The 26,135-nt window shown below is 44.6% G+C and overlaps 2 protein-coding genes across 10 annotated transcripts; one reads left to right on the top strand and one right to left on the bottom strand.

The window, feature by feature from the left end:
* The first annotated feature begins 19 nt into the window (after positions 1 to 19).
* On the top strand, positions 20 to 20,588 carry PER3 (period circadian regulator 3). Of its 9 annotated transcripts, XR_010467461.1 has the most exons (24): positions 20 to 157; positions 375 to 615; positions 1,789 to 1,940; positions 2,527 to 2,642; positions 3,516 to 3,717; positions 4,739 to 4,787; positions 5,257 to 5,399; positions 5,781 to 5,859; positions 6,577 to 6,683; positions 6,933 to 7,089; positions 8,017 to 8,122; positions 8,530 to 8,679; positions 9,415 to 9,541; positions 11,261 to 11,405; positions 12,031 to 12,158; positions 12,603 to 12,803; positions 13,426 to 13,677; positions 14,185 to 14,918; positions 15,396 to 15,582; positions 16,044 to 16,206; positions 16,773 to 16,950; positions 17,533 to 17,683; positions 18,040 to 18,157; positions 19,260 to 20,588. XR_010467461.1 is itself a non-coding variant. In XM_065037741.1 (23 exons), the coding sequence occupies exons 2-22, from the start codon at positions 449 to 451 to the stop codon at positions 18,139 to 18,141; spliced, it is 3,573 nt and encodes a 1,190-aa protein (XP_064893813.1). In that variant the 5' UTR covers positions 24 to 157; positions 375 to 448; the 3' UTR covers positions 18,142 to 18,157; positions 19,260 to 20,588. The 9 variants fall into 9 exon arrangements, 8 of the variants coding, with proteins under 8 accessions (XP_064893813.1, XP_064893812.1, XP_064893811.1 ...); XM_065037741.1 differs by lacking the exon at positions 15,396 to 15,582 and having other exon boundaries at positions 24 to 157; positions 8,554 to 8,679; positions 9,430 to 9,541; positions 16,770 to 16,950; XM_065037740.1 differs by lacking the exon at positions 15,396 to 15,582 and having other exon boundaries at positions 24 to 157; positions 8,554 to 8,679; positions 16,770 to 16,950.
* Positions 20,589 to 21,263: 675 nt separating this feature from the next.
* On the bottom strand, positions 21,264 to 23,974 carry UTS2 (urotensin 2). The gene is made up of 4 exons (XM_005514339.4): positions 23,825 to 23,974; positions 22,396 to 22,506; positions 22,048 to 22,091; positions 21,264 to 21,431 (listed from the first exon to the last, which is right to left on the bottom strand). The coding sequence occupies exons 1-4, from the start codon at positions 23,925 to 23,927 to the stop codon at positions 21,312 to 21,314; spliced, it is 378 nt and encodes a 125-aa protein (XP_005514396.3). The 5' UTR covers positions 23,928 to 23,974; the 3' UTR covers positions 21,264 to 21,311.
* Between the last annotated feature and the right edge of the window lie 2,161 nt (positions 23,975 to 26,135).

Here is a 26,135-nt window from a genome sequence, read left to right as displayed (position 1 = left end):
TCCTCTCTGTTGGGGGCGGGGCGCGGCGCACGTGGCCGAGGTGTGTGGGAGCGGGGCCGCCGCGTGCGGCCGCCGTTACGTAAGCGCGCGGGGCGGGGGCGCGGCGCCTCACGGCGGCTCGAGCGGGACCGCGGGGCGCCCTCGCTGCCCGAAGCAGGTGGGGCTGGGGCCGGCGGGAGAGGCGCGGTTTGGGGGGCACGGCGGGGCGGAGCGGCGGCCGCCCGGAGTAGCTGGAGTCTGCTCCTGTGAGCGGGCGGCGCGGCCTGGCCCGAGGAAACGGGGCGCGTTTGAGAGCGGGGCAGGAGCAGGTGAACCGGCCGGGGTCGGGCCTGCTGCTGCCGCGCTCCCTTAGCCGCCGGTTGTATTTCTCGCAGGAGGCTCCAGGCCCGGCTGCCGTGTCGAGGAGCCCGGCCGATGCCCCGGCGTCCCAGTGGTCTGCGGGCCGGAGATGGACGCGGCCGGGCCGGAGCGGGAGGAGGCGGCCGGCCCCGGGCAGCGCCGGCGGGCTGCAGGCTCCCCCGCCGCGGTGCGGAGCTCCGGCGGGACCGACTTCTGCCGCCGGGAGCCGCACCGCTGCTCGGTGCGGACTTTGGCGCGGCACAGCAGAGTTACCAGGTAAGCCCTGACAGCCCGCGGAACCGCTTTCCTCGTGCTGGATGGCGGTGCTTCACTTGAGCAGGGGCTGAAGTCAGAATCGAGGGCCCCGCGCAGTTGCGATCCAGAGCCCTTCTCGGCCCGGCGGTTTCCGTGCGCCGGGGGGGCTGCTCTGGGTCGCAGCGCTCCCGCGTGCGGGCGGGACTGCTGCTGCGTGATTCCTCCCGAGCTGTTTGCCTCATTCTTAGATTGGCTGATCCACCTACGTCACCGACCCTTTTAATGCCCTCTGTGTATACCTGATTTAAAGACTGCATTTCGTAGTAGTGAGGCAGAAATTTACCTAGATAATATTTACCCCAGAAGTTCAGCAATTCAATGAGGTGCTTCTTTTTTAAACTAAAAAAAAAAAAAAAAAGGCAGGTCAAGAGCTATAATTTGTGCCATGTTTAACTGTCAGGTAAAGTTAACATGCCATGCTTGAACTTATTTATTGGTTTATATAGTAACAGTATGGCACTAATAAAAGTGCCTAATGGATAAAAGTTATTTAAGATAATGTTCATATCTCATCTGTAGAATTAGAATCGGTCTGCGTTTTGAGAATATCGACTGCTTATTTTTGCAGTCAGTGAAAAAAGTGAAGGAAAGAAGTGGAAGCTTTTGCTTGTTAATAACCTTGCAGCCGTTAAAAGTATAATGAAGGGTCCGGAGTTACGTGAGGAATGAAATCTGTGCATAAGGTGTATTTCAAGGATACCGTGTTTCCCTAAAGTGCTTAAAATCAGATGCAGACTTCAAGGCTGGAAAGACTTGCATATAGAATCGTATGCATAAAGAGTCAGCATATATTCATGATTTTAATATTAGTGGGGTTTAGAAAATCTAGAGTAAAGATCAGCTTATTTTTAGTTGCTAAGCATCTTAGCAAGCAGCTCGGTTATGATGTGATTTTGCCATCCATGACATGCCAGAGCTGGAAAGGAGAAAGACAGAGGAGAACAGATTAAGTAGCCAAGAAGTGAGAAAATACAGCAGGAAATACAGTGGAAGAGCATTAGAACCTTCTGGGATATTCTGCAACGCTGTGGCCAAGCGCCTAAAATGTTAATTTAGTGAATAATTTTAATTAGTTGTCAGAAAAGAAGCTCCTATATCCGCAGCCTCTGGTGACATTTAACCTCTGTTTTACAGTGAACGGCTGAACTGGAACCAGTCTCACAGAGATCTGATGTTGATGATCCAAGAAATGAAGAGGTGTTTGCCTGAAGAGAAGAGGAGTTCCAGCAAGCCCAGTACCATCAGTGCTCTCAGCTACGCCTTGCAGTGTGTCCAACAGGTCCAAGGTACGTGCCGGAAAAACCTGGAAGCGTAGAAGCTATAGAGTAGCTTGGTTTGAATAGGTGCATCTGGCGCCAAATAACGTTAAAACAAGTGAAAGCATTCCAGTTGTCCTGCAAGGAGTTGGCTTTCTGAGGCACTGCGGCTTGTGTGAGTTTTTTAAATAGTCGTGTCGTCTTTTCTTTTGAAACACTCACCTTCTGCTTCTCTTTTCTTCAGAATCCTATAGCTATTAGGTACCTGCTAATAACTTTCTGTGTGTATTGAAAACTAGCGTTCCCATCCCACTTTGAAAACCTTTTGGGTAGTCTGTGTTTTCCAACAGAACTAAGTAGTTAAAGTTGTTCTTTTGCCATCGTGTCCTGTCCTAATTCCTCATGCTCATTTTTTGTAATATAAATAGATCACTCCAAGTAGTATAATTGGTATTCCTTTTTCCTTTGTTGCTAAACAGACCTTCCTCATCTCACCTTGGACTTCACCAAAAAGATGACAAAAGTACAAGGGCTGTAAGAAATATTTTCAAAATAGTCTCCTTACTGACTTCCTTGTGTTTGTTTTGCCTTTCCTGTTTTCTTTTTTTTCAATTAGCAAACAATGACTTTTTCCAGGCTCTGAATGACCGAAGAGTGTTTCAGACAGATGTGATGACATACAGCGTAGAAGAGTTGGTGGCCGTTGCATCTGAACACACTCCAAAAAATCCTGTAAGGAATTCAGGCAGACTTAAGGAGTTTGTCGCTTGCTGTTTCACTCTCTTATTTGATCTCCTTACATAATCTTGTGGAAGTAGAATGTGTAAGATTGAAAAGTCTTGAAGTTTTAGCTAGATGAGCCTTTGTGTTTTTAAAGGTAGATCAAGACTGCTTCTTATCTGAGCTGACTCAGGGTTCACAACAGCACTGAGTGAAGAATTACCTGTTTTTCTTGTTTGCCTTTTTTCACCCAAAGCAACAAATATCTCTTTGAGAATCACTTATAGCATAGTAATCGCTTGAGACAGACTTACCAGAGTGTTTTCAAGGCCAATCGAGTCCACAGTTGCGAGGGTCTTTGGTTTCTGTTTGCGCTCCTGGATTTAATTTTTTGTTTGTCTTGATCTGCAGTGTGTCTCATGCTTTCTGGCTCTGTTTCAGTGAAAAGTGTGTTTTGTGCGATTCAGTACTGTTATATGCCATATTAGAAATATTGCAAATGCCTTCTATTTCAAAAGTTCTCAGAATGTTTTTGTATGTGGAATTGTGGTGAATGCTCTAGGATCTGGGGAGAAGCATGTGGAGTGATAACCAGTTGTTCTGGACAGCGGCAGGCATCGCTGCAATCCGTTTCCGTTTTGATACTGCAGTCTTAGTAGCATTTGTAAATCACGAGTAAGCTATCATAGCATTAGAGATTGTAGTGACTCACAACCAACTTTAATTGGATGCTAACTTAAGGACACATTTTTGAATGTCTGTCTTAGGTTGTGGTGTGTGGTGGTTTGGGTGTCATTTGGGGGTTGGTTCTCTTGGTTTTTATCCTTATAGTATTGCTACCATGTGTTGGGGGAAGACTGCTTTTTAATGATGTTTGTTTTCCAGGACACGTTTGTGGCTGTGTTTTCCTTGCTTTCTGGACGCATGGTACATATTTCTGAGCAGGCAGCGTCCATTCTGAACTGCAAGAAGAAACTGTTGGACTCCTCGCGGTTCGTAGAGCTGCTCGTCCCTCAGGATGTAAGCGTGTTCTACACACACACCGACCAGGCCCACCTGCCGCTTTGGAGCACAGAAAGTCAAACAGGTGGGACTTGGCAGCACTCCTGAATGCTTTTATGTGTCTTTCTGTCTTTGCAGAATGAGGGTAGAATAGTTGTTCATTTTAAATGCTTATGCTAGCAAGATATGTAGGCAACGCTTATTCCCTTTCTACTTTGAAAACTTGAGTAAACGTGCAGCTAGTCTTACCTAGTCTCCTCGAGGCTTGACTCTTACTTGTGGTAAGGAGAAGGCAGATACTTCATTGTTTTGTGAACCATCTTAGTCATTCCAAATACTGATACTTTTTAAAAGGAAACTAAACACACAATTGTGGGTTTGAAGTCATTTAATCTGCATTTTAGGTGCTTAGGTGCTTTGTCTTTGGTTCACTTGGAGCCTGCTGTGAGCACAGCTCATTGAATCCAAGTTTTAAGGTGACTTGCTGTCTAGTGCTGGATGTGCCTAAACGGTGGCTTTTAAGTCCTGTGTTATTTGTCGGCAATTTCAGTGTAGCCTGCGTGGCAAGGCAGCGTCTTTTGCGCACGTAGCTGCAGGGCTGTTCTGCCGTCAGAGCTGGGAAGTCCAAAGTCTTTGCTACCAAAGGACGTGAAACATCAGAGGTGGTTAATGTAACGTGCCGGGGATTCTGCAGCTTGGAAGCCAGTTGCGTGCCTACCAGCAGAGCAGTGGCAGCCTTATGCAGTTGTTGTCATGTTCTTGCTGTGAACTGTTACGGAGTCTTCCTGTCCCCGTAACTCTTGGCTGTATCTCGTTTTCAGTACGTGGCTCCATAGCGATGCACTGGGGAAAGGAGTTTTTAGATCCTGTGGGTTTCCTCTGACTTTAGCTCTGGGTCAGCCATTTCTCCAAGAGTGAGTGGGCTGGCGAAGGGAGAACGTTTGAGGTGGGAGCAGACTATGGAACAGCTAATTCAGTAGCTAATAAAGAGCAGGTTGTGAGACTGTTCTTGCTCAGAAAGTCTGGAGAATGCAGAATTTAAAATAGTTCTTACAGGTGTGACCTTTTGAGGATATTAACTGATATTTTCAATGTGTTCCTATTAGCTTCTCTGTATGAGTATGCCCAGGTGAAATCCTTTTTCTGCAGGATCAGGCAAGTACATTGTAATTGTTTTGTGATGGCTGGGCAAAGGGTACAGTACTGGGCAGAAACAGTGTTCTGTTACAGCTGACCAGTGTGAGCTCATGGAACTCCGTTACAAAATAGTCTTATTGTGTTTAATGTTGGCATCCAGTGGGGCATGTTGAGTATCTTTCCCATAGTGATACTTAAACTTGCATGGGGATAGACCACATGAGCGAGTCTCATGAACACATTTGGTCTGAGAAATAGCAGGTGGTATTTAGCCATTAGAGTAACAGCATTTCCAGGACAGCCTCTGAACGCAAGTGGTGGAGGCAAAACCCTGCTCGGTGTTGAGGGGAGCAGGATCAGTATGGCTGATGTGTTGCCCTTGGATCTCTATGTGCTCAGCGTAACTTCTCTGTGCAGGGCTCTCAGCCCTGGCCTAAAGTATCGGAGTCTTGAAACCAGTGTGCTAATCCCTGTTACTTTTCTTCAGATGTGGTAAAGATCAAAAACAAGAAACACGCTGTTACCCCTTCCGAATCACACCATACTTGGTCCATGTGTGTACTTCTGTCCACGCGGATGCAGAATCCTGCTGCTTAGCTTTGGCTGAGAAAATTCACTCTGGATACGAAGGCAAGTCAGGAACTCCGGTGGAAACGGGAAAAAAAAGCCAATAAGAAAATGCAGAATATGAAAGTCTACTTCCTTTTTTGAGAACTCGTGCTTGGGTGGTCTCACCCGTGTGCCTTCCAGGTTGTGCGTGTGTGCAGGCATGCGAATCCAGAGCATTTGTGCCTTCTTTGCAAGGCCCCAAAGCGTTTGACCTCTTCTCGCTATTTTTACTTTTGGGAGTAGTCTGCAGCACCTAAAAATTTGTGATTTTTCTATGAGTTTCTCATCAGAAAGCAGTGAACAATTAAAAAGTTCAGGAGCCAATAACGATCATGAGCAGAAATAACAGGTTTTCTTTCTCCGTGCATGTCTTGTTTCAGTAAATATTTCTTTTTCTGTTAGCTCCTCGGATTCCTACAGATAAAAGAATCTTCACCACCACTCACACCCCTGGATGTGTTTTTCTTGAGATAGATGACAGGTGAGATTTGAGTCTTAACACCTGCAAGGTGTGTATGGAGAGGTGGCAAAAAATCTTCTAGTGATGCGGCTAGAGACCCAAGTGAAGGAGTCAAACTATGCACTTGGCAATGGTTAATTAAACAAACTCTTTTTTTGTTAGTCTGCTCATGGTAAATCATCTAGAAGTCCACAGACATAATCTCCTTTCTTGACTTAAAATGTGAAATAAACGGAACTGCAGTCAGTTTTCATTATCCAGGGCAATGGGGACCTGTGGTGACACAGTGGAAGACGCACATAGTGCAGAGCTCTGGGGATCATAGTGTGGAGATAGACTGAGCTGGGCCGGGTAAATTTGGACAGGCTGTAGCTGTCTCCTGCAGAGCCACAAGTGTTCTTACAAGAGGCTTTGCAGCATCTGTGTCAGACTTGTTACTGACATTTGGCCTGTGACCTGTTCAAGATCCCCTTTTCTTTTTTCGTTTTTTTTCCTTGCATATAGACAAGCACAAAACTGCCTGCAAGTGTGACGATCTGTTCTGTCACCGGGCAGAGAAGTGTTTCCCATTGGTGTTTGCATGTCTGCATTGCACCGTTGGATGAGCTGCACAATGTTCTTTAGCCTTAGTTCATGACATATTAGCTCTTGCATGGGGACTTCACTGACACGCAAAGACTTAAGGATGTAAATACTCAAAACTGTATTATAATCAGTGCTAATGGGTTTGGGTTTCAGAGCAGTGCCTTTGTTGGGTTACTTACCTCAGGATTTAATTGGAACGTCCATACTGATGTATTTGCACCCAGAAGATCGTCCTTTGATGATTGCTATTCACAGGAAAAGTAAGTACAGTTGCTTTAAGAGGAGTTTCTACTGGCTGTGACATTCTTTCATGATCATATTGCTTGGCATGTGACTGATCTGCAGCCTAGAGAAAAATAAATGAACTAATGAATTAAAGCAACCCTTTAGAAATAAAAGTGAATTCCAACCCAGAGTTTTAAAGGACCCCAGTCGTTAGTGTTTGTGCTTCACTACTGTGGCAGAACGTAAACTCAACCTCATTTCCTGGTTCTTTCTTTTTTTCCCAGTTCTGAAATTCGCTGGCCAATCCCCTTTTGAACATTTGCCTATTAGATTCTGTACTCAAAATGGGGATTATGTTATACTGGATACCAGCTGGTCCAGTTTTGTGAATCCATGGAGCAGGAAAGTAGTGTTCATCATTGGCCGCCACAAAGTCCGGACGTAAGTCAGTTATAGAATTGATCTGTTACAGTGTTTTTCTTTGAATACTCCACAAAGCAGAGCGGTCTCAGTACCAGAGTGGAGGCGTAATGCTGCTCTGTCAGCCCATGGTAAATACTGAGCGTGTCCTGGAGCTCATACCTTCAGAGCAGCATTAGTCTATTTATTAAGTATGAAAATAAGTAAATTACTTTGAAGTAAAAGGCAAAGCCAACTTTTTTTAACATGTTTTTGCACATGATTGGTGTCTGAATACTGTGACAAGGGATGTGCCTGAATCAAAATGTGAGTTTTAGACAAGCCAAGTAAAAGCTAAAAAGCGACGTAAAAGGAGATCACTCGAACACGTCAGCTAATTACTTGTTAATGATTGGCCCATCAAAAAAAAAAATTAATTGACAGGCTTGTTGCCAAAATCACCTCCTGGCTTGTTTTGTTCTGGAACATTCACTTGATACAGAATCTAAATATTTACCACGGCGACTTCTTTTAAAAATACAATCAGTATGGAATGTGCTGGTTAATTTTTCCGATGTTTCTCCTTAACTCCCAAGAGATTTGGAAACAGGACTGCCTGCCTTCCTCCTACCTGGTTTCTTTTCTAGGAAATGGCTTTTGGGGATGGCCTGGCATCTTTTAGTCCAGATTTTCTGTGTGAATTTGTCGTGTAGGTGCGGGAGGCAGCGGGGTGGGTGCTCGTCCAGCTGAGCTGCTGGCACCGCTTCCCGGGGGCGCCACGTGGACACTGCTCCCGGAGCGCTGCCGGGGCCGCGGCTGGGCTGCTGGCGAACCGGTGACATCCCTTGGGGATTCCGGAAAACAGTCAAAATCACGATAATGGAAAAAGAGAAAGAATCTGCTGCTTTTATGGCTGCCTTTTCTTCGTCGAATTCAAGTTAATAGTGAAATTCTGTTGGCTGTCTCCAGAAGCCCTCTGAATGAAGATGTCTTTGCTGCAAGAAGTAAAGAAACAAGCAGTGTCAAGGAAGAGATCAGAGAGTTGCAAGGACAAATATACAGGCTACTGCTGCAGGTAAAGGAGGTGAAAGAATTTCAAAATGCTGGCTGGCCTTCTGAATGAGTGGCTGAAGAGACCTGGGTCTGTTCAGCAGAGCGCTTTGGGGATGACCTTTTAAGAAGGTCTGAAAGGAAGGCTCTCAGTGGAGACAGGCTCGTGCGGCAGCGGTAAAACACGGCTCCAGGTAGCCCCCTGCTTAGAAAAAAGTATTTTGTTTGACATATTTGCCAAGTCTTTGTGTTGAAAGACAACTCTGCATCCTGGAACATCTTTAAGCATGGTAGGGAATTTTTACCAAGCACGTGGCAGAGCCCAGAGCCATACTGACCTTTCATTTAACTTTCTTTGTTTACTTGAAGTTCTGTGTGGCAAAGTGTGTTGTTCCCTTCTTTTTGTTCTCTGAGAGGATTACTTTTTTTTAGTTTCTGTTTTTTCCCCTCATACAGCCAGTTCACAGTAATGTTTCCAGTGGTTATGGAAGCCTTGGAAGCAGTGGCTCTTATGAACACTACATCAGCATAGCATCGTCCAGTGACTCCAATGGGAATTGTGCGGAGGAAATACAGGAACCAGTAAGTCTATAAATGTGTCACTGCCTGCAGAGTAGTAGAAATACGGTTTTTAAAATGAACGTTTTTACTGTGTACATATGCACTACTCATCCTGAATTTTCCTTAAGTGGGAAGATACAGCTGTGTTCAGGCTAAATGTACTTAAATCGATCAGTTAGAGAATGGCAGCTATCGTTTGTTGCTCTTAATTTTGCTGGCTAAAATGAGCAGATAACTACCATGGTAGTTCGCTAAAGTAAATTGAAGACTTAGTTAAGATCGGCCTTCTCAAAGAACCGGTGGGCTCAGAGAAAAAAGTGGAAGAACCATGCAACCAGAAAAAGGATTGATGCATGTGGAGGGGTTTCTGTTTGCTGGGGGTTTTCTGTTTTGTTTCAAAAGGGGAACTAGAGGTACAGTGCTATAGAAGGGGTGGAAACAGCGCTGTCCTAAAACAAGCTTTGCAATTACCTAATTTCCTTGTGAGATTCCTGGGTAAGTCATCAGCTTATTCCCACTCTCAAGGCTTGCAACGGTATTAAAACAAATACTGAGGCTGTTTGAGCTTTATGATAGTTAATTAAATTAACCATGATGATTAGATTCATTAAATTTATAAATACCAATACCAGGCTTAGGCTGACAGCCTACTCCCTTTCAATCTGGAGAATACGAGAACACAAGCCCATCCTAATGGTCTCCTATGGACTCTTTTTATTAATTTTATTCTGACTTCACATTTTCACATATCTCAAGATGACATTGCAACAGGTTTGTGCAGATGTCAACCGAATAAAGAATCTGGGACAGCAACTGTATATTGCATCAAGGAGCAAGCCACAGGATGGACATGGACAGGCTGCGATCTCAGAAGTGCTGGGAGGTATGTTCACGTAATTATGATCCTCAAGGTAAGACTCACAGAATCGACCTGTGCTCCTGTCCCATGAACTGACCGACCCAGTGCTTTGAAGTCTTTTTTAATTATCTTGGCACTTCTTCTATCAATGTCCTCGCTGCCAGCTTGGGCTACTAATGGGGGCTAATAGTCTGAGGTCTGAATTAGCCCAGGAAGTCTTCTATTAATGTCCCCCACCCTGGCCCCGGGAAGGCAGCAGGCCTGCCCGTGGGATGGGTCTGGGCGACACACAGGGCCCTCTGCTCCCCTCAGAGGGGAGTCGCCAGCTACGACCACCCTGCTTTGTTTTTTTCTCAGAGCTGCAGTTGTAGATGAGGTTTTGTAGATGAGGTCCCTCCGGGGGGCTCTCCAGGCAGATCTTGGCTGTTCTCCGCTGGATTCTCTGTGTCCAGGGCCTCGTATCTCTTTGTTAAGGGCACCAAGGGTGGTGATGGGGTTCGAGAGAGGGTTCTTTCAGCTCTCCGATCAGGGGCCTGTTTCCATTCTCCCCCATCAGTTCGGTCTGCTCTCTCCGCCTTATGGCAGGAGGGACAGGGCTTTGCCATCTCCTGTTGCACACCCGTAGGAGTCAGAAGGGTTTGGCTCCACCAGAGGCACTCGTGTAGATCTGTACCACGAGTCTGGCCAGCCGGTGTTTTGCTGAAGAACTCGGGAGAGCACTTCAGCGTGACTTAAATACGGGAAGTGTTTGGATGGTGTTTTTGTGGTGGTCGTCATCATTTTGGTTTTGTTCTTGGGTTGGGTTGGTTTGTGGTTGGTTGGTTGGTTTTTTAAATCTAAAAACCACTGGTTAAAAAGAAAACACAAACCACCACAAAAAAACACCTCAGCAGATGCAATAACTTGTTAACTACTCCCAAAGATACGGAGGAATATATCTGTCACTTTCTAGGTTAATAGACTGACTTTTTTTTTTATTTTAACGTTTTCTAGTGAAAATGCAGACTTTCTTGTAGCAAGTATGAGCCTCCTATGGAAGCTTCCCTTAATTACGTCATGTGGGCTCTCAGAAACAGTCCATAGGTTGGAAAACACTGTCCTACTTCCCCATGAAGTAGTGGTTTAGTTATTGAGTGCTTAGTATTAAGTTAATGCACGTTATTTGCAGTTAGTACTTAGCACAGATACATGGAGAGAACAGGGAACTTCCTCAAATATCACAGGAATCTGTATTAAAACATTTTGCACTGTGATATTCTCTGAGAGTTACAGTTATGTCCTAGTCTTGTTGACAAGAGGGTTGTGCTGTGAGTGTTGGTGTGGTCCGACCAGTGTATCCATGCTATAAAAACTGTGAATCACTCTTAAATAACAGCTCAGATTCTGTGATGTATAAATTGAGAGAGAAGTAATATTAATTGCGGCTTTGGTTATGATCTAAATACAATATTTTTACTGTCCTGTTTTATTGCTGTTTTCTAGTTCTAAGTGGAAGTTTAAGGTGTTGTGGGGGTGTTTTTAGGCATTCTTTCCCCTTCTCAATTCCCTGTCTCGACATAAGAAAATGCAGAATAATTTGGTAATGAGAGCTTTGCTGTCATAGGCTGTATGTCCCTGTAGAAAATATACATCTATCCCAGTGTGTATATATATATGAATGTGTGTGTGTGCAGGCGTGCAGCTTGTTAGGGACGGTGTTCAGCTGCCTGTGAGAGGAGTCTTTGAGGATTTCTTCTTCTGCAGGAGAGAGGCGCGCTGCTGCCTGCTGCCTTCGCGCTCCGGGGGGTGGCAGCGCAGGAGAACCGGGCAACGCGCTTTACGCTGATTCGAAAAAGCCTCCACGCGTTCCTTCCTATCAGCAGATCAATTGTGTTGATACTATCATCAGGTAATAAAATATGAAGCGATTTTAGTGATATAAGTTTAAGATAATTGGTGGAAGGTAAATTTTCAAGCAGTTTACATTAGTCTAAACCGTGTGGGTTTTGAGTTGTGAGATACATTTGAGATTGTTTGTAAAGTTTTTTGCCCCTCTGGGCAATGCATCCCGATGCTCAGTCAGTCGGAATTACACAGGAATGAAAAATTTAGGGCCTGAGGTTCCGTTTGCAAATACTGACGTTTTTATACTGCTGGTTGGTGCAATAGGAGTTTAAGAGAATGTCGATGGGGACAATATGTCAATGTCTTCTCAGTATACGTTTTGAGAACATCTGTATAAAATAGAAAGTCAATGTAATTGGTAAAAAATGTCAGTATTTTTTAACCCAGTGGATAACAGTGTATTTTTTTCTTTTTTTTTCTTCCTATTTTTGTAAAAAAAGAGTAATTGATAGATTTTATTTAAAACACTCATTGGAAAGCAGATATGTATCCAGAGCTTTCTGCAGTGAATTTGAAAGACTAGTTAGCAACCCCTGGGTTTCCAGTTTGAATTGTCCAAATGTTTGTTTCTCAAAACCGAGAAAAAGCACAAAGCAGGGAGAGCTTCCTGTGATACGCTTTTATTTCAGATATCTAGAGAGCTGCAGCATTCCAGCATTGAAAAGGAAATGTAAATCTTCTGCAAATACATCATCATCATCTTCAGAAGATGACAAGCAAGTCCAGCAAAGTCAGCAGGAAGTTGAGGCATTGGAGGGTAACACAAAGCATACTGACCATCATAATAGAACTGCAACAGCCGATTTATTTTGTATATGCTGCTGTTGTACGTTCCAAGGTTTATGTCCGCTTTTTAAATTGTCACGCTGACAGCACAGATATTTTGGTTTTGTAGCAAATATTTGCTTACCTTGTATAGATCCCACAATTACGCATAAGCTACAGTATTAAGTCTTTGAATGTAGAGTGCATCAAAAGAACTATTGTTTGTAGCTAAATGAACCTGCTCACTCATTTTATGCCACGTATAGTATGCTACGGTTGCACTGGTATATGAATGTTACATTTGTTTGTATATAAGATTGACTTATTTAATAGCCTGCATGGTTACTGGTTGTTTCTGAACCGGTCAGACTTGCTGAATTCGGAGCACAGTGCTTGGGATGCAGTTCCATGTAGAATCTTTGCTATTTACCCATAGATGCTACTGTGCTTTCGGCAGTTCATTCCCGGGCTGGGGAATCCGCTGGTCGGGAGATGCCGAAGGGCCGGGCGGCTGCGGGCGTGGCCGCAGCTCCTCTGGCAGACCTGGGCCTCTCCACCCAGGCGCCCAGCGTGGTGTCGGTCACCAGCCAGTGCAGCTACAGCAGCACCATCGTGCACGTCCCGCACCCTGAATCAGGTACCGGTCACACTCACAAAACAGTGACTTGCCTCACTGAGTTTTAAACTTAGACAGTACACAGTGAGAAAGTTTTGTCCTTTTGAGTTACGTTCTTATGAATATAAAATCTGATGTATAATCAAGGTACTTCTGGGGACACAGTGAAGAAAATTTGAGCCTGGAGATTTTTACAGTGTTGTAATAAAACCTAATTTTAACAGTGTACACTGTTTCCTTTCCCTTTAAATTAATCACATATATCTCAAAACAATGTGCTTTTGGTGGTTGAGGGTTAAAATAAAAATGGCTAATGGGCCAGTGTTACTTCATTTTAATGCAGAAAGAAACATAAAAATGAGTATTTAACTGCCATTGTTCTAAGAAAGTATGAAGAAAGAGGTGCCTCTGTAGCTTCCAGGTGAATTTGAAGTTTTCCAGACCATACAAAGTAAATTGCTCGGTTGATGTTTGTGTAACTATATTCGACCATAAAGGGCGTTTTCTCCCCACCCTGCCCCTGCGGCCTGTATCTGCTTGGTAGCTCAGGCGAGGCTGTTTTCTGTGTAACCCTCTGGCTCTTGCGGGGGTTCACACCAGAGCACCAAAGCAAAGGGTGTTTTATTTTCTTCCCTCTTCAAAGAAGTGACTACAGTGGAGGATCCTGTGCTTGGAATTGAACAGACTGAGCTGCCTCCTGTGAATGCTCAGAATCTCACCGTGCTGCCTGAGGACCTGAAGCCAGTTGGGCTAACAAAAGAGACGTTGTCAGCGCACACTCAGAAGGAAGAGCAGAACTACGTTGACAAGTTCCGCCAGAGGATCTTGCTCTCTCCATTTAGGACTTACCTTCAGCAGGGGAGCAGAAGTAACAACGGACATTCCTGTGGCCAAGGTAGGCAGCAGCTTTGAGAAACCAAGACTTAGTAGATGACTTAGAAAGATCAACCTGCCCGTGGAGTCTGGTTCTCTTTCATATGATTCCGTGAGTATCTTACTATGACTGCAAATGGAGTACTTCTTTTGAGCTGCCAAAGCTTGAAACAGCATTGCCCACACAGATACCTGCTCCATTTTGTGTGTTCCTATCTAAGACTTTGCACAGAGCAGATAATTATTGCAATAAACCCTGCAGATCCCAAGTAGTTTATTGCCTTCCCTTGAAGGAATGCAGAAGATCTGATTGGGATAAGCCAAAGTGATCGATAAGAAAATTGATGACATGAAGGAAGATATGGTACACATGTCAGCAAATCCACCCACTGTAGTGTGCGGAAGAATTATCCGGAGGACAGTCAGCTCTCTGAACAAGCCATGCTCAATTATCTGGATGTTGTTTTTTCAATTTTTTTCCCCCAGGTCTGTCATTTCAGTCAATGTGTCTGTTTTTCTTCCTCCTTAGGAGATTCCCCTTCAAAGCAGATGAGCCCAGCTAGCTGTAAAAAAGGCAAACATGGAAAATTCAAGCGCCAGAAACCTCAGAGACAGTCCTCAGATAGCCACTCTTCTAGTAAGAACAGAAATAGTCTTCCATGTGAGAAGAGAACAATTCAGACACAGTCATTTTCTCCCTCGGAACTGTCCTGTCTGAGCTCCTCCAGCGCGAATGTCCTTCCTCCTGTGGGACTTCCTGCCTGTTCGGATCCACTGCCCACTTTCCCAGCGTCTTCGTTAGGAGAGGAGCTTGCCCTTCGCTGGTTACAGCCCGAGTCCACGCCATTGTCCCGACAGTGCTGTGAAGCACAGTCATGCCCAGCACTGTATCCCCCAAATGTAGGCATGTTTATGGCTGTGTTTTTTCAGAGTATTCCCATATATGCTCAGATGCCTCAATATGTCTTTCTTCCTAGCCCTCAGTCTGTTTATCCCCCGTCTTCATACCCATGCACTACGCTGCCTGCAGCCCCCCCTCCCGCTCCATCACCGATCACACCACGCTCTCTGGATCAGCCCCTTCCGGCCTCTTCTGCCTCATCTGTGAGGGACCAGCCAGAGGGCCAGCGCGACCAGGCCCTCCTGTTGAGCAGCTCCCGGAGCAGCTCCCCGCTTCAGCTGAATTTGCTTCAAGAAGAGCTGCCGAAGCCCATGGAGCTTTCTGTTAGTACTGATGTTAAAGCACGTGCAGAAGCTAAATGTGTAAGTAACACAATTTTTTTAATGTAGAGGAGAAACTCTTGACTTTTCACGGTGTTTGGTCACCAAAACCAGTGCTGATGATCGGTGTTTCAGGGTCACCAGATTTTGTGAGCTGCTTTTTCCACAGGCTGTGCTATGTAGAGTGCTATGTGCTATGTAGAGTGCAGGGCACAAATAGCACAGGAGGTGGAGAAAGCTGTTTGTACTTGCACCCATAGGAATTCAGTACAGTGTTGGCACTTAGCAAATGACAGAAATGTGAGATCTTCTGATCTAGGCTGCCACAAGCCACCTTTGCTCAGTGTTTTTAAGGCAGCTTTTTCAATTTCGGCAGGAATTTTGGGTTTCGGGCTTTTATGCATGTGGAACTTGGTTAGTGCTGCGCAATTCGCATCCTTTTTCACCCAGTCCCACAGTCTCTGTGGAGAACCAAAACAAAGGGAAGATACGCTTCTAATTACTCCCTCTGTCTCCCAGGGATGCAGCTAATGAACGAAGAACAGGGATCCGTGTGGGTCGGTTTCCATACATGGGCATAGAAAAGGCCTCTCCAGCTTCCGCGGTAAACTCAGAGACAGGAATCTGAGCTCTGCAGTCAAGGAAAAAAATGTTGGCTCCCGAATCCAGATTGGGCTGGGAAGGCTGGATCAGCTGAAACTGCAGGGTAGGGTCCCGAAAGGGGAGTTGGTGTGCCTGTGGCTGCCGAAGCAGCGAGCTTCACGTAGCGAATCAGGGGAACGTCCTCTCATTTTCCCCATAGTGCACCATTGCTTGATGTGTCTGGCTGCTTCATGCCATCTAACAGGACATGAAGGGAACAGACTCCTGCTCTCTTGTCAGCAGAGAATGTTAACTTAATGCAACAGTACAATATCTTGACCCAGTGGGGAAGGATCTACAGCAGAAACCAGTAAACCTGAGTCCAGACGCCTCTTGATTTAACCTGTGAAGAGTGTTATACTGAGTTGTAGACCACCATTCATTTTTAGAGCTAGAAGCTCCAAATCTATTGGATTGGGACAAGAACTTAGTCAACTTATGACAAATTCAGTAAATGCATGAACTTCCTTTTTCAAACTTAAATGTAACTTCCATGGATATGTTTGTTTTGATTTTCGTCTCCAGGACAGTGATCTGGAAGACAGCCGTTGCGCCTCTAGTGATCTCACTGGCTGCTGGCTCTATGAGGACTCCCAGTCTGGCGCAGGTTCAGCAGCATCAGGCAGTGGATCAGCTTTATCTGGTTCTTTAGGCTCTGGCTCCAATAAGACTTCTGGTTGTGGCACAGGTAGGGAGGTTAAAGATTGGGATGTTCGGTGCTTTGCTAGTACATTGGTAATTGATAGCAAGATACTACAATGGGAAGCCCAGTAAGAGGATCTGTAGTCTTTACTTTTCACAGACTTTCAGTGTTGGAAGCAAAGTTTGTTTCAATCACCGTGGTTGGAAATGGGAATCTATCTAAGAAGCTATTTGTTTAACCTGTAGGTCACTCTTTCGTTTTGCTCATTATGACTTCTCTCTACATTAAATACTGGCTTACATCTCGTTTGAGTAAAGGTAGATCTGCCTAGAGCAGGACCTCTTGAAACAGAAGCAGAGAAGCTGAGCTGATTAATGTTGAGAAGAGGAAACAGAGCTTTGGAGACCTCGAATAACTTAATAAAACGCACTTTGTCTTTGAATTCTCAATAGATTGCAATCACTTGCTAGAGCAGTCATCTGGGAGTATCCCGAGTTCATGTTGTAGAACTAGCTTGCAAGAATACACTGGTATGCTGTTACTTTTTGTGCTGGATTACTAGGATTTCTCAGGCATCTGTGTTCATTGTTTTTCATGGTAATTCTCAGCAGGTAGTGGGAAAAGCAGCAAGTATTTTGCCAGTAATGATTGTTCTGAAGCTTCCAAAGAAGAGAAGAATTGGGAAGCAGGAGAAAAAGGGACAGCTCATAAATCCAAACCTGAGTCAGTCTGGGTGATGATGGATCACACACCTGAGCGAGTTCTAATGACTTACCAAATGCCAAACAGGTTGGAAAACATCAACAATTTTTGACATGTAGTTTGGAATTGTGCATAGAACTGTGGAATTAAAAATGAGACCATGGAAGTGCACGTGCGAATGGAACTCCAAGGTGTATTAATTTACTGTTTATTTTAAGCCCTGTTTGTTTCCTTTTGTTGTCTTTTCCCATTCCCCCATCAGTTAAAATATGGTAACATGTAACCTTTTTGCTGAAGTGTTAAGGGGATTGGTTATTGTCCTGTACTTTGAATGCATGAAGGGGTAAAAATACCTGTTATTTGCAAGTTGCTTGCAATTCGCTTATGTGTAATGAAATTCCACATTTAAAAAAAAATCAGTAAAACCACACCAAACACAAAAAACCACACAACAACCAGAACCGAAAAAGCCCCGACACCTAGACCAGTTTTTGAAAGGAGCCTCACAAAACAAACAAGGTGTGACGATGTATAGTTGCTTTTCAATGGCTGATGCTCCTAGACTTCAGCCATAGACACTGGTGAAGAGACTCTCCCATGGCGATTGCGGCCAGTGCCCGCCTTGCCTGGTTCAGCACAGCTGTGTTCACAGGTGTCTGTTGCCTGCAGGATTAAAGAGGAGGTTTTGAAGGAGGATCTGGAGAAGCTGACCGTCATGCAAAAGCAGCAGCCATGGTTCACGGATGGGCAGAAGAGGGAGCTGGCAGAGGTGCATACATGGATCCGGACCCAGACTGTCCCAGTGCAGATCAGCACCCAGGTAAGGAGTCACGGAAGGAACCAACAGCTTGTTCTCGGCCAGAGGCCAAATCCTTAGTGAGCAGCTTCCTTGTAAAACTGCAAGGTAAGTCAAGGAGCTCACGACTCTACATCTGAAACCTGCAACTGTATGTTCCACTCACCAGAGAATTAATTTCTGAGACGAGATAGGGCTGGAGGTGCACGTGTCTGTTTTTGAAAATGAGGTACCTGTACAATCTCTGCTTTTAGGGAGATTTCAGCCCCACTGATGAGAGGTTTCAAGAGATTGCGACGTATGCTATCAGGATTTGACTCTTAGAAATACACTCATAAAAAGGAGAATTTAAATTACTATGTTTTTGTTCTGTTTTAAAGGGCTGTGCTACATGTGACATTAGGGAAGCGAGCTGTGAGGCTGCACTGGCTGATGACAATGTGGAAAACAAGGGAAAATCGCCTCCGCTCCTGCAACGTTGAAGGCATCAGCACTTGTGTCAGTAAAACTGCTTGGTGTGATTCCCATTCTTTGTCCTCTGGCTTTGCCGTAACGCGTGCTCGCGGTGCGTCTGTCTGGCTGTCCCTTCCCAACGCGAGCAGTGGCTGGATCGCCGTGCGTTGCTCTCTGCTGCGGCGGGGCCGCGAGGAGCCTCTCGCCCGGAGGCCGTTGCCCTTCCCGACCCGCAGACTTGGCGCAGGACGGGTTATGTTTCCAACTTTTTATTGCTCAGTGATGAGCAAAATACTACGGTTTTTTGGGTTTGGTACTTTTAATAGCAATTCAGTTACAATCTTTCTTGTTAAAGCTTATTTCAAGGAAAGTTATTTTTACAGAATTTTAAGTTTTCAAGGCTAATTTGACTCAGGCAGTGTTCTTTTGATTTTTTTTTAGCAGTATGCTCGCCTGCTTTGTTTGTACCTGTTTCTTTCCACTTATGCTTATTTATCTTTCATTTTTTTCACCTTGAGCTTGTTTCTTATTGTGTTATAGATCAGTAGAAGGCCACAGTACTTTTTGTGTTTGAACTTCAGGCATTTAAAATAAGAGACTTGATTAGGTGATTACATCTAGCAAGTTACGTACTCAAGTAGGAAAACGTGGGCAATACCATATAGCTTTTCTAGTCTTTTTCCAGGACTTCCCAATATGGTATTATGCTTTATAACTACACTGCCGAAAATATTTGCTCTAAAACATGTAATAAGATGCTTTGTGTATATGTCTTTTTCTTAATTGAGAAGCTTCCTAACTAGACTGTCAATAGATGCACTGGAATCCTTTCTAGTTAGCTGTGCTTAAATTAAAACGACTGCTTTCATGTGTTTTGGGACTTAGTAAAATAGATTAATGTAAGGACTCCACGTAAGGATGGCCGTCTCCCTCAAAAGAGTTCGGAAGTGTAAGCTGGAAGGAAAGTTTAGATCGTCAATTATTTTGCTGTACATTATTTCCACTGGTTATTCCCTGAGCATGAGAATGAGGTGGTTTGTGATGTCTTAGCAGGCATACACGTCACCCGTTTTATGAAGCAGTGGGACGTTGTTTAGGAGAATCGTCACGTGCACCTAACACTTGAATAATGTTTTTTTATCCATAGGTCTGGGAACTTGTCAAAATGATGACTCCCGTTGTCCCAGTTGTATAAAAAGAGGCAGAGACACAAAGCACTTGCGCAGGTGCATACCCCCACTTCATACCAAACCCAGGAGTATCATCTGGGGATCTTCACCCACTGTGTCCTCTGCATCTTTGCTACAAGTGGTCAAGATTCTGATTTTGTACGTAGAAGCTTGATCATACGAAATGTGTGTCTTGTTTGGAGATGTTAGCCCTTCTTGTACCACCTACTACTACGAATTTGTGCCCAGTAGGATCATATAGAAACAGAAATCCTAGACAGTTTTTGTAGTGCTGTGAACACCATGCCCTCCGATTGTATGTAGTGATGGTGCATGTGCCTAGGAGTTCGAATTAGAAGTCTGTAATGCTGTCCAGATCTTAGGTACACGATTCCATATCTGGGGCTACGTGAGTCCTGGGTTATAGGAAAAATTATGGTATGGGAGAAGAATGTAAGAGGGATGAAGAGGGCAATCAGTGCTGTGTGTGACAATGAAACTGAATTATTCACTTAAAAACACAAACTGTCATGGCTGTGCTTAAAAGCACAAATGGTCTTGGCTGCAAAACCAGGTTTAGCTAATGTTTACCCCCCTAGAACCACAATATCTTGTCATCAAATGCCTTATCAAGCCTTTTGGGAAGGGCCTCCTTTCCAGATGTTTTCAGGAACTGGCAGTTTTTACTTCAGCTTATATTAATCTTGCAGTCTTTGTAGTTCTCTGGGGTAGATGAAGTGAGATCCAGTTCTGATCTGAAAGACCAATGGAGTAAATATTGCAGCCAGATTTGCACATGCTGTTTTGTTTATGTGACTTTGTTCTGCCTGGCGTAATTAAAACGCTCCAGACGGTTAGAGCTGGTTGGGAGGCCGGGTGGTTGGTGGTCGGAGAAGCACGCGGGTCCGGCGGCGGTGCCGTTCCTGCCCCCCGTGGGGGCGTCCGCGCTTCGGAAACCCTCGGTGGTGGATTTCGCTGGCAGCTTTTTTGTTATATTCATGAATACAGAGTTCTGTTTTTAAAAGATGAGTTGATGTGCAGATATTTTCATGGCATTGCTATGAACATGAGGGACCCTAGTGTGTTTTTACAGTATGCAGTATTTGCTGAATGAGTAATGTGTTGGTAAATTTATATTCTAGCTGAACTGAGTTTTAAATTGCAGTCTAATGAGATTTTACATCAGTTGATAGGAATATTTTATTGAAATAATATTCAGCTGTGGTTGAATTTACAGTTGTGATTTTAACTGTACACTTTAAAGGAGCTTCTGGTTTTTATAAATAAAACTGAAAAATGTGCTGCAAGGACCTGTTTCAAGTGTGTGTTTACTTTTGTTGTTGGTAATTTCTAGAAAACGGACTGAAGAAAATATTAATTACGTTTGTTCTGATTGTGCAGAGGTGTTGAGGTGGTCGGTACGGTGAAAACGGTCGCGTGGTGGTCACTCATCCTGTGCTGTGGGTTCTCTTGATCTCGCTCTACCTGGCCCGCTTCAGGACATGGTATTTCCTTTCTAATTGCATCCCACAAAGAAGGGCAAGTACCTTTTGAATGTGAAGGATTGTGTTAGGATGTGTAGGCTGTTGGGGATGGACATGAAGGATTTAAACTTCTGTCTGCGCTGATTTTTTAGAAAAGGTAAATAATAAACACCCGTGGGGCTCTGGGGCCCCACCACGCTCAAGTTTGTGTTCTAGAGGAAGTACAAAGGAGCAACTCCCAGGTTTAATTTGCAGGCATGTCTCTTGGGACTCTTGTTTTCCCTGCCTGAGATCCCTTCATGTTGCATATTCATCTCTTTGTCCTGTTACTTCCTCTTGTGCTGAACTCTAAGAAAATACTACACCACTCACAGCATAATTGCAAAACACCAAGAATTTATTGATCTCCAAGTAGCAGAGAGTCTAAAGTTAGGAGCTATCTTTGTATTTCTTCATTCTCATTTTAGATCAAGCAACTCTATATACAAGTTTTCAGACATCTGTATAAATGATGCAGCCCGAGTCGGGGAGGGTTTCTTCATCTGTTTACACGCAATATTTCCAGAAGCACTCAGAAAGATTCCCACGTTTCTTATACTGTTTCCTGTCCTTCTGGGTCAAGAAGCGGCCCAGCAAAGCGATTCGAGGATGGTTTCCATAGGAAGCCTGAAGTCAAACAGCGTTAGAGAGGTTACTGTTGGATGGTGAACGTTCCCAGCAGGAGAGCGAAGTGTGCTCTTCACTGCCCCAGCTCGCCCAGCGTCGCGTTCCGGCCGCCCGGCAGCGCGCAGCGTGCCCGGTGGCGGCGGCTGGTGCACTGAAGCTGGTCCCTGTCTTCTGCCTTAGTTCAGCAGGCAGGCAAACAGGAATGATGCTCTCCATTTGCCTAATGCTTCGTAACAAGTCTGCTAACACTGTGCAGCTTGTGTTAAAGTAGGGGGGAAAGTGACATGCAGCTAATACTGGTTAATGTCCTGACCTGGCCTGTTGTAGCTGGAACCTGGCCTTTGTTTAGAAAGCTGGTTTTATGGGGAGAAAAGTAGAGGGTTTAGAATGAAAGGCTCTGGATTACTTGCTGTTGGTTTTGGTGTGGGGTTGGTTGGTTGTTTTCTCTGTTGGTCTAACTGCTAAGCGATTCCTGTTCTAAGAACACCGGCATACTTTAGTCTATAGTGCTCATGAAGTCTGTGGATCTTAAATGATGTCTCAGTAACAATTCAGTGTAGTTTAAAATGTGAAGTCTTATTTTTCTTGTTTTGTTGACGGATGGTGATTTACTTACCTCTTTGGTATTTTCCCTTGGGTTGTAGTTTCTGGGGCTAAGACCTGGTAGAGGGGAGACATAATGAAATACTTTACTGTTTAGAAATGGTGAACCTACGCAACTCGTTCTCGTGTGCCACAGTGCTACGGCCAGCAGAGTCTTGACCAGGAATGTTCAGAGGACCAGCCAGAAAACCCTGCTGCTGCAGCGTGGCCGGGTCCTGTGGCACAGCGTTCCAGCAGGGTCTGGGACTCTGCGGATGCCGACTGCTCCGTCCTCTCCACCAGGCACCTGTTATGGCTGTTGGCCCCCAAACCGCCTGTTGCTATCAATTCTGCACTTTCTGTTGCTGTGGTAAATCCTCACCTGCTTTGTTGTCGTCAGTCAGGGTGCCCAGGAGCTCTGGCAGAAAGTGAAGCAGGGAAGCGCTTCCTGGGCTGCCCAGCTGCTCCAGATTTAATCTTGAATCTTCATCAGCTGCAAATGGAACATGACAGAAATGGGCATATGGTAAGAGTCTTACTTTGAATCCCTGTTTCAGTCTGTCTCAGATGATTTCTGAGGACAATTGCAAAGGGCAGTGGGGATTTCGATATAAGACTGAATAAGAATATTGTAACTTCTCTGTGCTATGTGGAGGCAATTAGTATCTGTAGCCTTGTATTATTTTATAATTCAGAGCACTCTTAGCAGGTAAATTTGCTTCGAGATTTACAACAAACCAACCCTCTCTTACACAGTTCTACTTCTATCTTACCCAGCCCAGAAACTCTTTATATTGGCAAGGAAGATTTAATAAGCCTAATGGATGTCTTCAAACAAATGCAGTAATTGTTGCAGCCAGCATGTTCAGCCGGTGATGCGATGGATGTTATCCATACTGAGTCAGGGTTGCCTGTAAATGCACGTTACATAGTGGACGGCTGGCTTGAGAAGATGCTGGCTTAGCGAGTCCAAGATTTTCGAAGCAAACTAAGGACTCCTGGTACCGCTAAATCAGCACAACAGCTGTTGCACCTGCAAGGCAGGTAAGAACAGCCACTCTTTAATCGTGAGCTTTGTGCAATAGCTTTGGGTTAGATTTGCTTGTTGTTTCAGAACTCATTTAAGAAAGTCTTCCAGCACAGGTCAGGTCTGGTGGCAGTAACCTTCCAGACTCTGTTTTGCGTTTTGACTGAGCCATTTCAGTCTTGGACTTACACTATAATTTCAGAATTTGGGGACAGGTTTTTCAAGCAAAGATTTATTCTTTCACTGGACTGAATGGATTAGTTTGCATTAGTGCGAACAGGTAGCATGCTCAATACCTTGCTATTTTTTGTAGTATAAGACAGACTTGCCTGTTCTTGATCTAAGTAAAACTGCATTAATCTTTGCATAGGTTTCCCTCTTTTAAAAGAAAACCTCAGCTAAGCCTAGCTCATTTTAAAGCATGACAAGGGGGGAGGAAGTACAACCAAGTTTCTTTAAATTACCCAGTGCCTACTGGTGCTGCTTCCAAGGCAGACGCTGTATGAGCCAGCTCTCGCTTGGTGCTGGGACACTCGGATACCTTTGCGTCCTGGATCTCAAAGCAGCAGGAAGAAATATTTAGGGCACCCAAACTCCTAATTTTACGAGACTAGCACCCACCTACCAATGATGTCACTTGCGCTGCCGGTGTCCCCAAGTAATTCCTGCTTTTTCTACAGCTGATCTGCACAGATCAAGGCCCCCTGGAAAACACACCTGCCTCTCTTCTGGTTTTACTGCTCCAGCCCCTGCTTTCTGACTATTAAAATCAGAAGACTCTTACCTGAGAGCTGGTAAGACATCTCGCTGCCGTTGATGATGGGGAGAGACAACAGAGGGCAGGAGAAGCTGATGATAGTGAGACAGCAGAATATTAGCTTATGCATCCTTGCTGTGTTGAATATATTTCGCCTTTGTCTACTCCCGTCACTCTGAACGGTCTGACTGTTGTCTCTGCTCCCAGTTTCACCCATTATATAGCTGCTCATGACCTCATAAATATCATCATGTTCTCTCCCCCTTTCAAAAAAAAATCCAATGAATTTATTGCCCATTGATTCTAAATGGAAACCACTTTGCATTGATGTAATTTTTCAAGGTAACAGTTCATAGACAATAAATTTACTGTCTTATAGCTTGGTGTACAAAATGGATATTATATCAAACCAAGCACAGTGAAGTTTATAAATCTGGCATTAAAAAAACCAAAAAACTTCCAGTTATAAATCATGAGTTAACAAAAGGGTCAGACGTTGGTTGAAATGACCAGGGCAATAAGACAGCTGATTGATGAGCCTTAGCAAGCTTGACGCAAAGCGTCTGATATGAAATGCACCTTTTCTTTTTTTTCCCTTCTGTGAGATGGATGTGTTGTGTTGTAGTTGGGGTTCTCGTGCCAGAAAAGGTAAAAGAGAAGGGGAGCGAAGGTATCGAGTTAATTTACAAAGGGAATGCTAGGGGAGTTGTTTGGGTTTTCTTCTCACAGCGTTTCCTATCTGTTTATTTGAGGAGACCCCATCCTGTGTGGCTCTAGAGAGCTGCCTTGGCAAAGGAAGTGGAGCTTCCACCTGGAGACTGACTTGGTGCATAAAAACTGCTGTGGTTGACATTAATCACGGGACCCTCACCAGACTGGGAGACCCTTTTCAGTTTTGCTTATCTTCTCTTTCAGTTGGAACTGGCAACTTAATTCTGTGTGCACTAGCTAGTTTTTCTTGCCGTTTGCCTTTTGCTTTTATTTAATGCTAACACAGTAGCTGCTTTATGCAGTCGCATCACTTTAGTCTTTATTTCTCTCCATCTAGCGTATTTTGTCTTCTCTAGTTACAATTTCATTTTTTCGCGAGGCTGGAAGGCGCCTCTGGACATTGCGCGGTCTCAGCCTGCTGCTCAAGGCAGGCTCAGCCAGAGCAGCGTGCCCAGGAGTGTGTCCAGTCAGGTTTGAGCAGCTTCGGGGGTGGACTGGGACGTGATTTCCAACCTAAGCTTGACAAGGCGACAAGCATCCCAGTGTAAGTTCAAATGCTCTGCTTTGAGTGCAGGGCTGGGCAGTGGGAGAGCTGAGAGGACCTTCAGGGGTCCTTCCAGCCTCCGCTTTTCTATCTTTCTGCGCATACAGAGAGGTCTGGTGTTGGCTGATAGAACACGGGCTGCAGGTGTCTGAACTACACATCCCGTTTCTCTGGTCTCTGCTAAAGCGAGTGGATATGACAAAATAATATCTCTGCAGAATTAACCTAATACATTTTATATGCCTCTTTCCCTGTGCTTCCCTGTGAGAGGAATAAGTAGCTAGAGAGGAAATCTCTCTCTTCGTCTGAGTCATGCAAATCTTCGTTCCAAAACTGCGGACAGTAATGAGGTCTGATTTGATGCATGATGTTACTGTTGGTGCTGGATGCTCTGTACAAATGCTTCTCCTTCAGTGAACTATCAATGACAATGGCATTATCAATATTTGCTCTGAGCATCCTCCAAGGAAAGCTAATGAAGCACTCTTCACGAGCAGCTCATGTCCTTTGTCTTCTCTGAAGGGAGACTCAGCCTCTTAGAGCCATCGTGGAGTGCGTCATGTGGACGTTGGGCAGCTTGCCTGCACCTTATTGCCTTTACTCAGATTTGGAGCTGTCTCTTGGACACTCTTTCCTCTACCGAAATGTCAAAGGCATTTTCCTCAGGGGAGAGTTCGCGCGTCATCGTGCAAAGCAAAGAAACAGCTCATCCTAAACAAAGGTGCAAAACCCTGAACACATAGGTGAGGGAAGTAAATGTGAAATGCACTTGGAAAACTTGGAAACTGATTTGCAAGAAACTGTTTTAATTTTTATCAAAACCAGCGTTATGTGGGAAAACTTTTTAAAATTCTTATTTATACTAATAGACTTTCTTTCAAGTGCTTCAGTTTAAAATAACAGGGCAGCAGTAGTCCAGATAAATTACTGAACAAACTCTGTATGGTTGTTACCCTGTCACAAAAGATTATCCTTAATTATCAGAAGGAACAACTATTCTTGGTTGAAAATGGTGGCTCGTGAATCACAGAATCAACTGGGTTGGAAAAGCCCTCAGAGATCATCCAGTCCAACCCTTGGTCC

This window comes from Columba livia, chromosome 21, assembly GCF_036013475.1.
Source record: "Columba livia isolate bColLiv1 breed racing homer chromosome 21, bColLiv1.pat.W.v2, whole genome shotgun sequence".
In the NCBI taxonomy this organism is placed as follows: Eukaryota; Metazoa; Chordata; class Aves; order Columbiformes; family Columbidae; genus Columba; species Columba livia.
The sequence above is the reverse complement of the archived record's forward strand: the minus strand, read 5'-3'. Positions and strand labels throughout refer to the sequence as shown.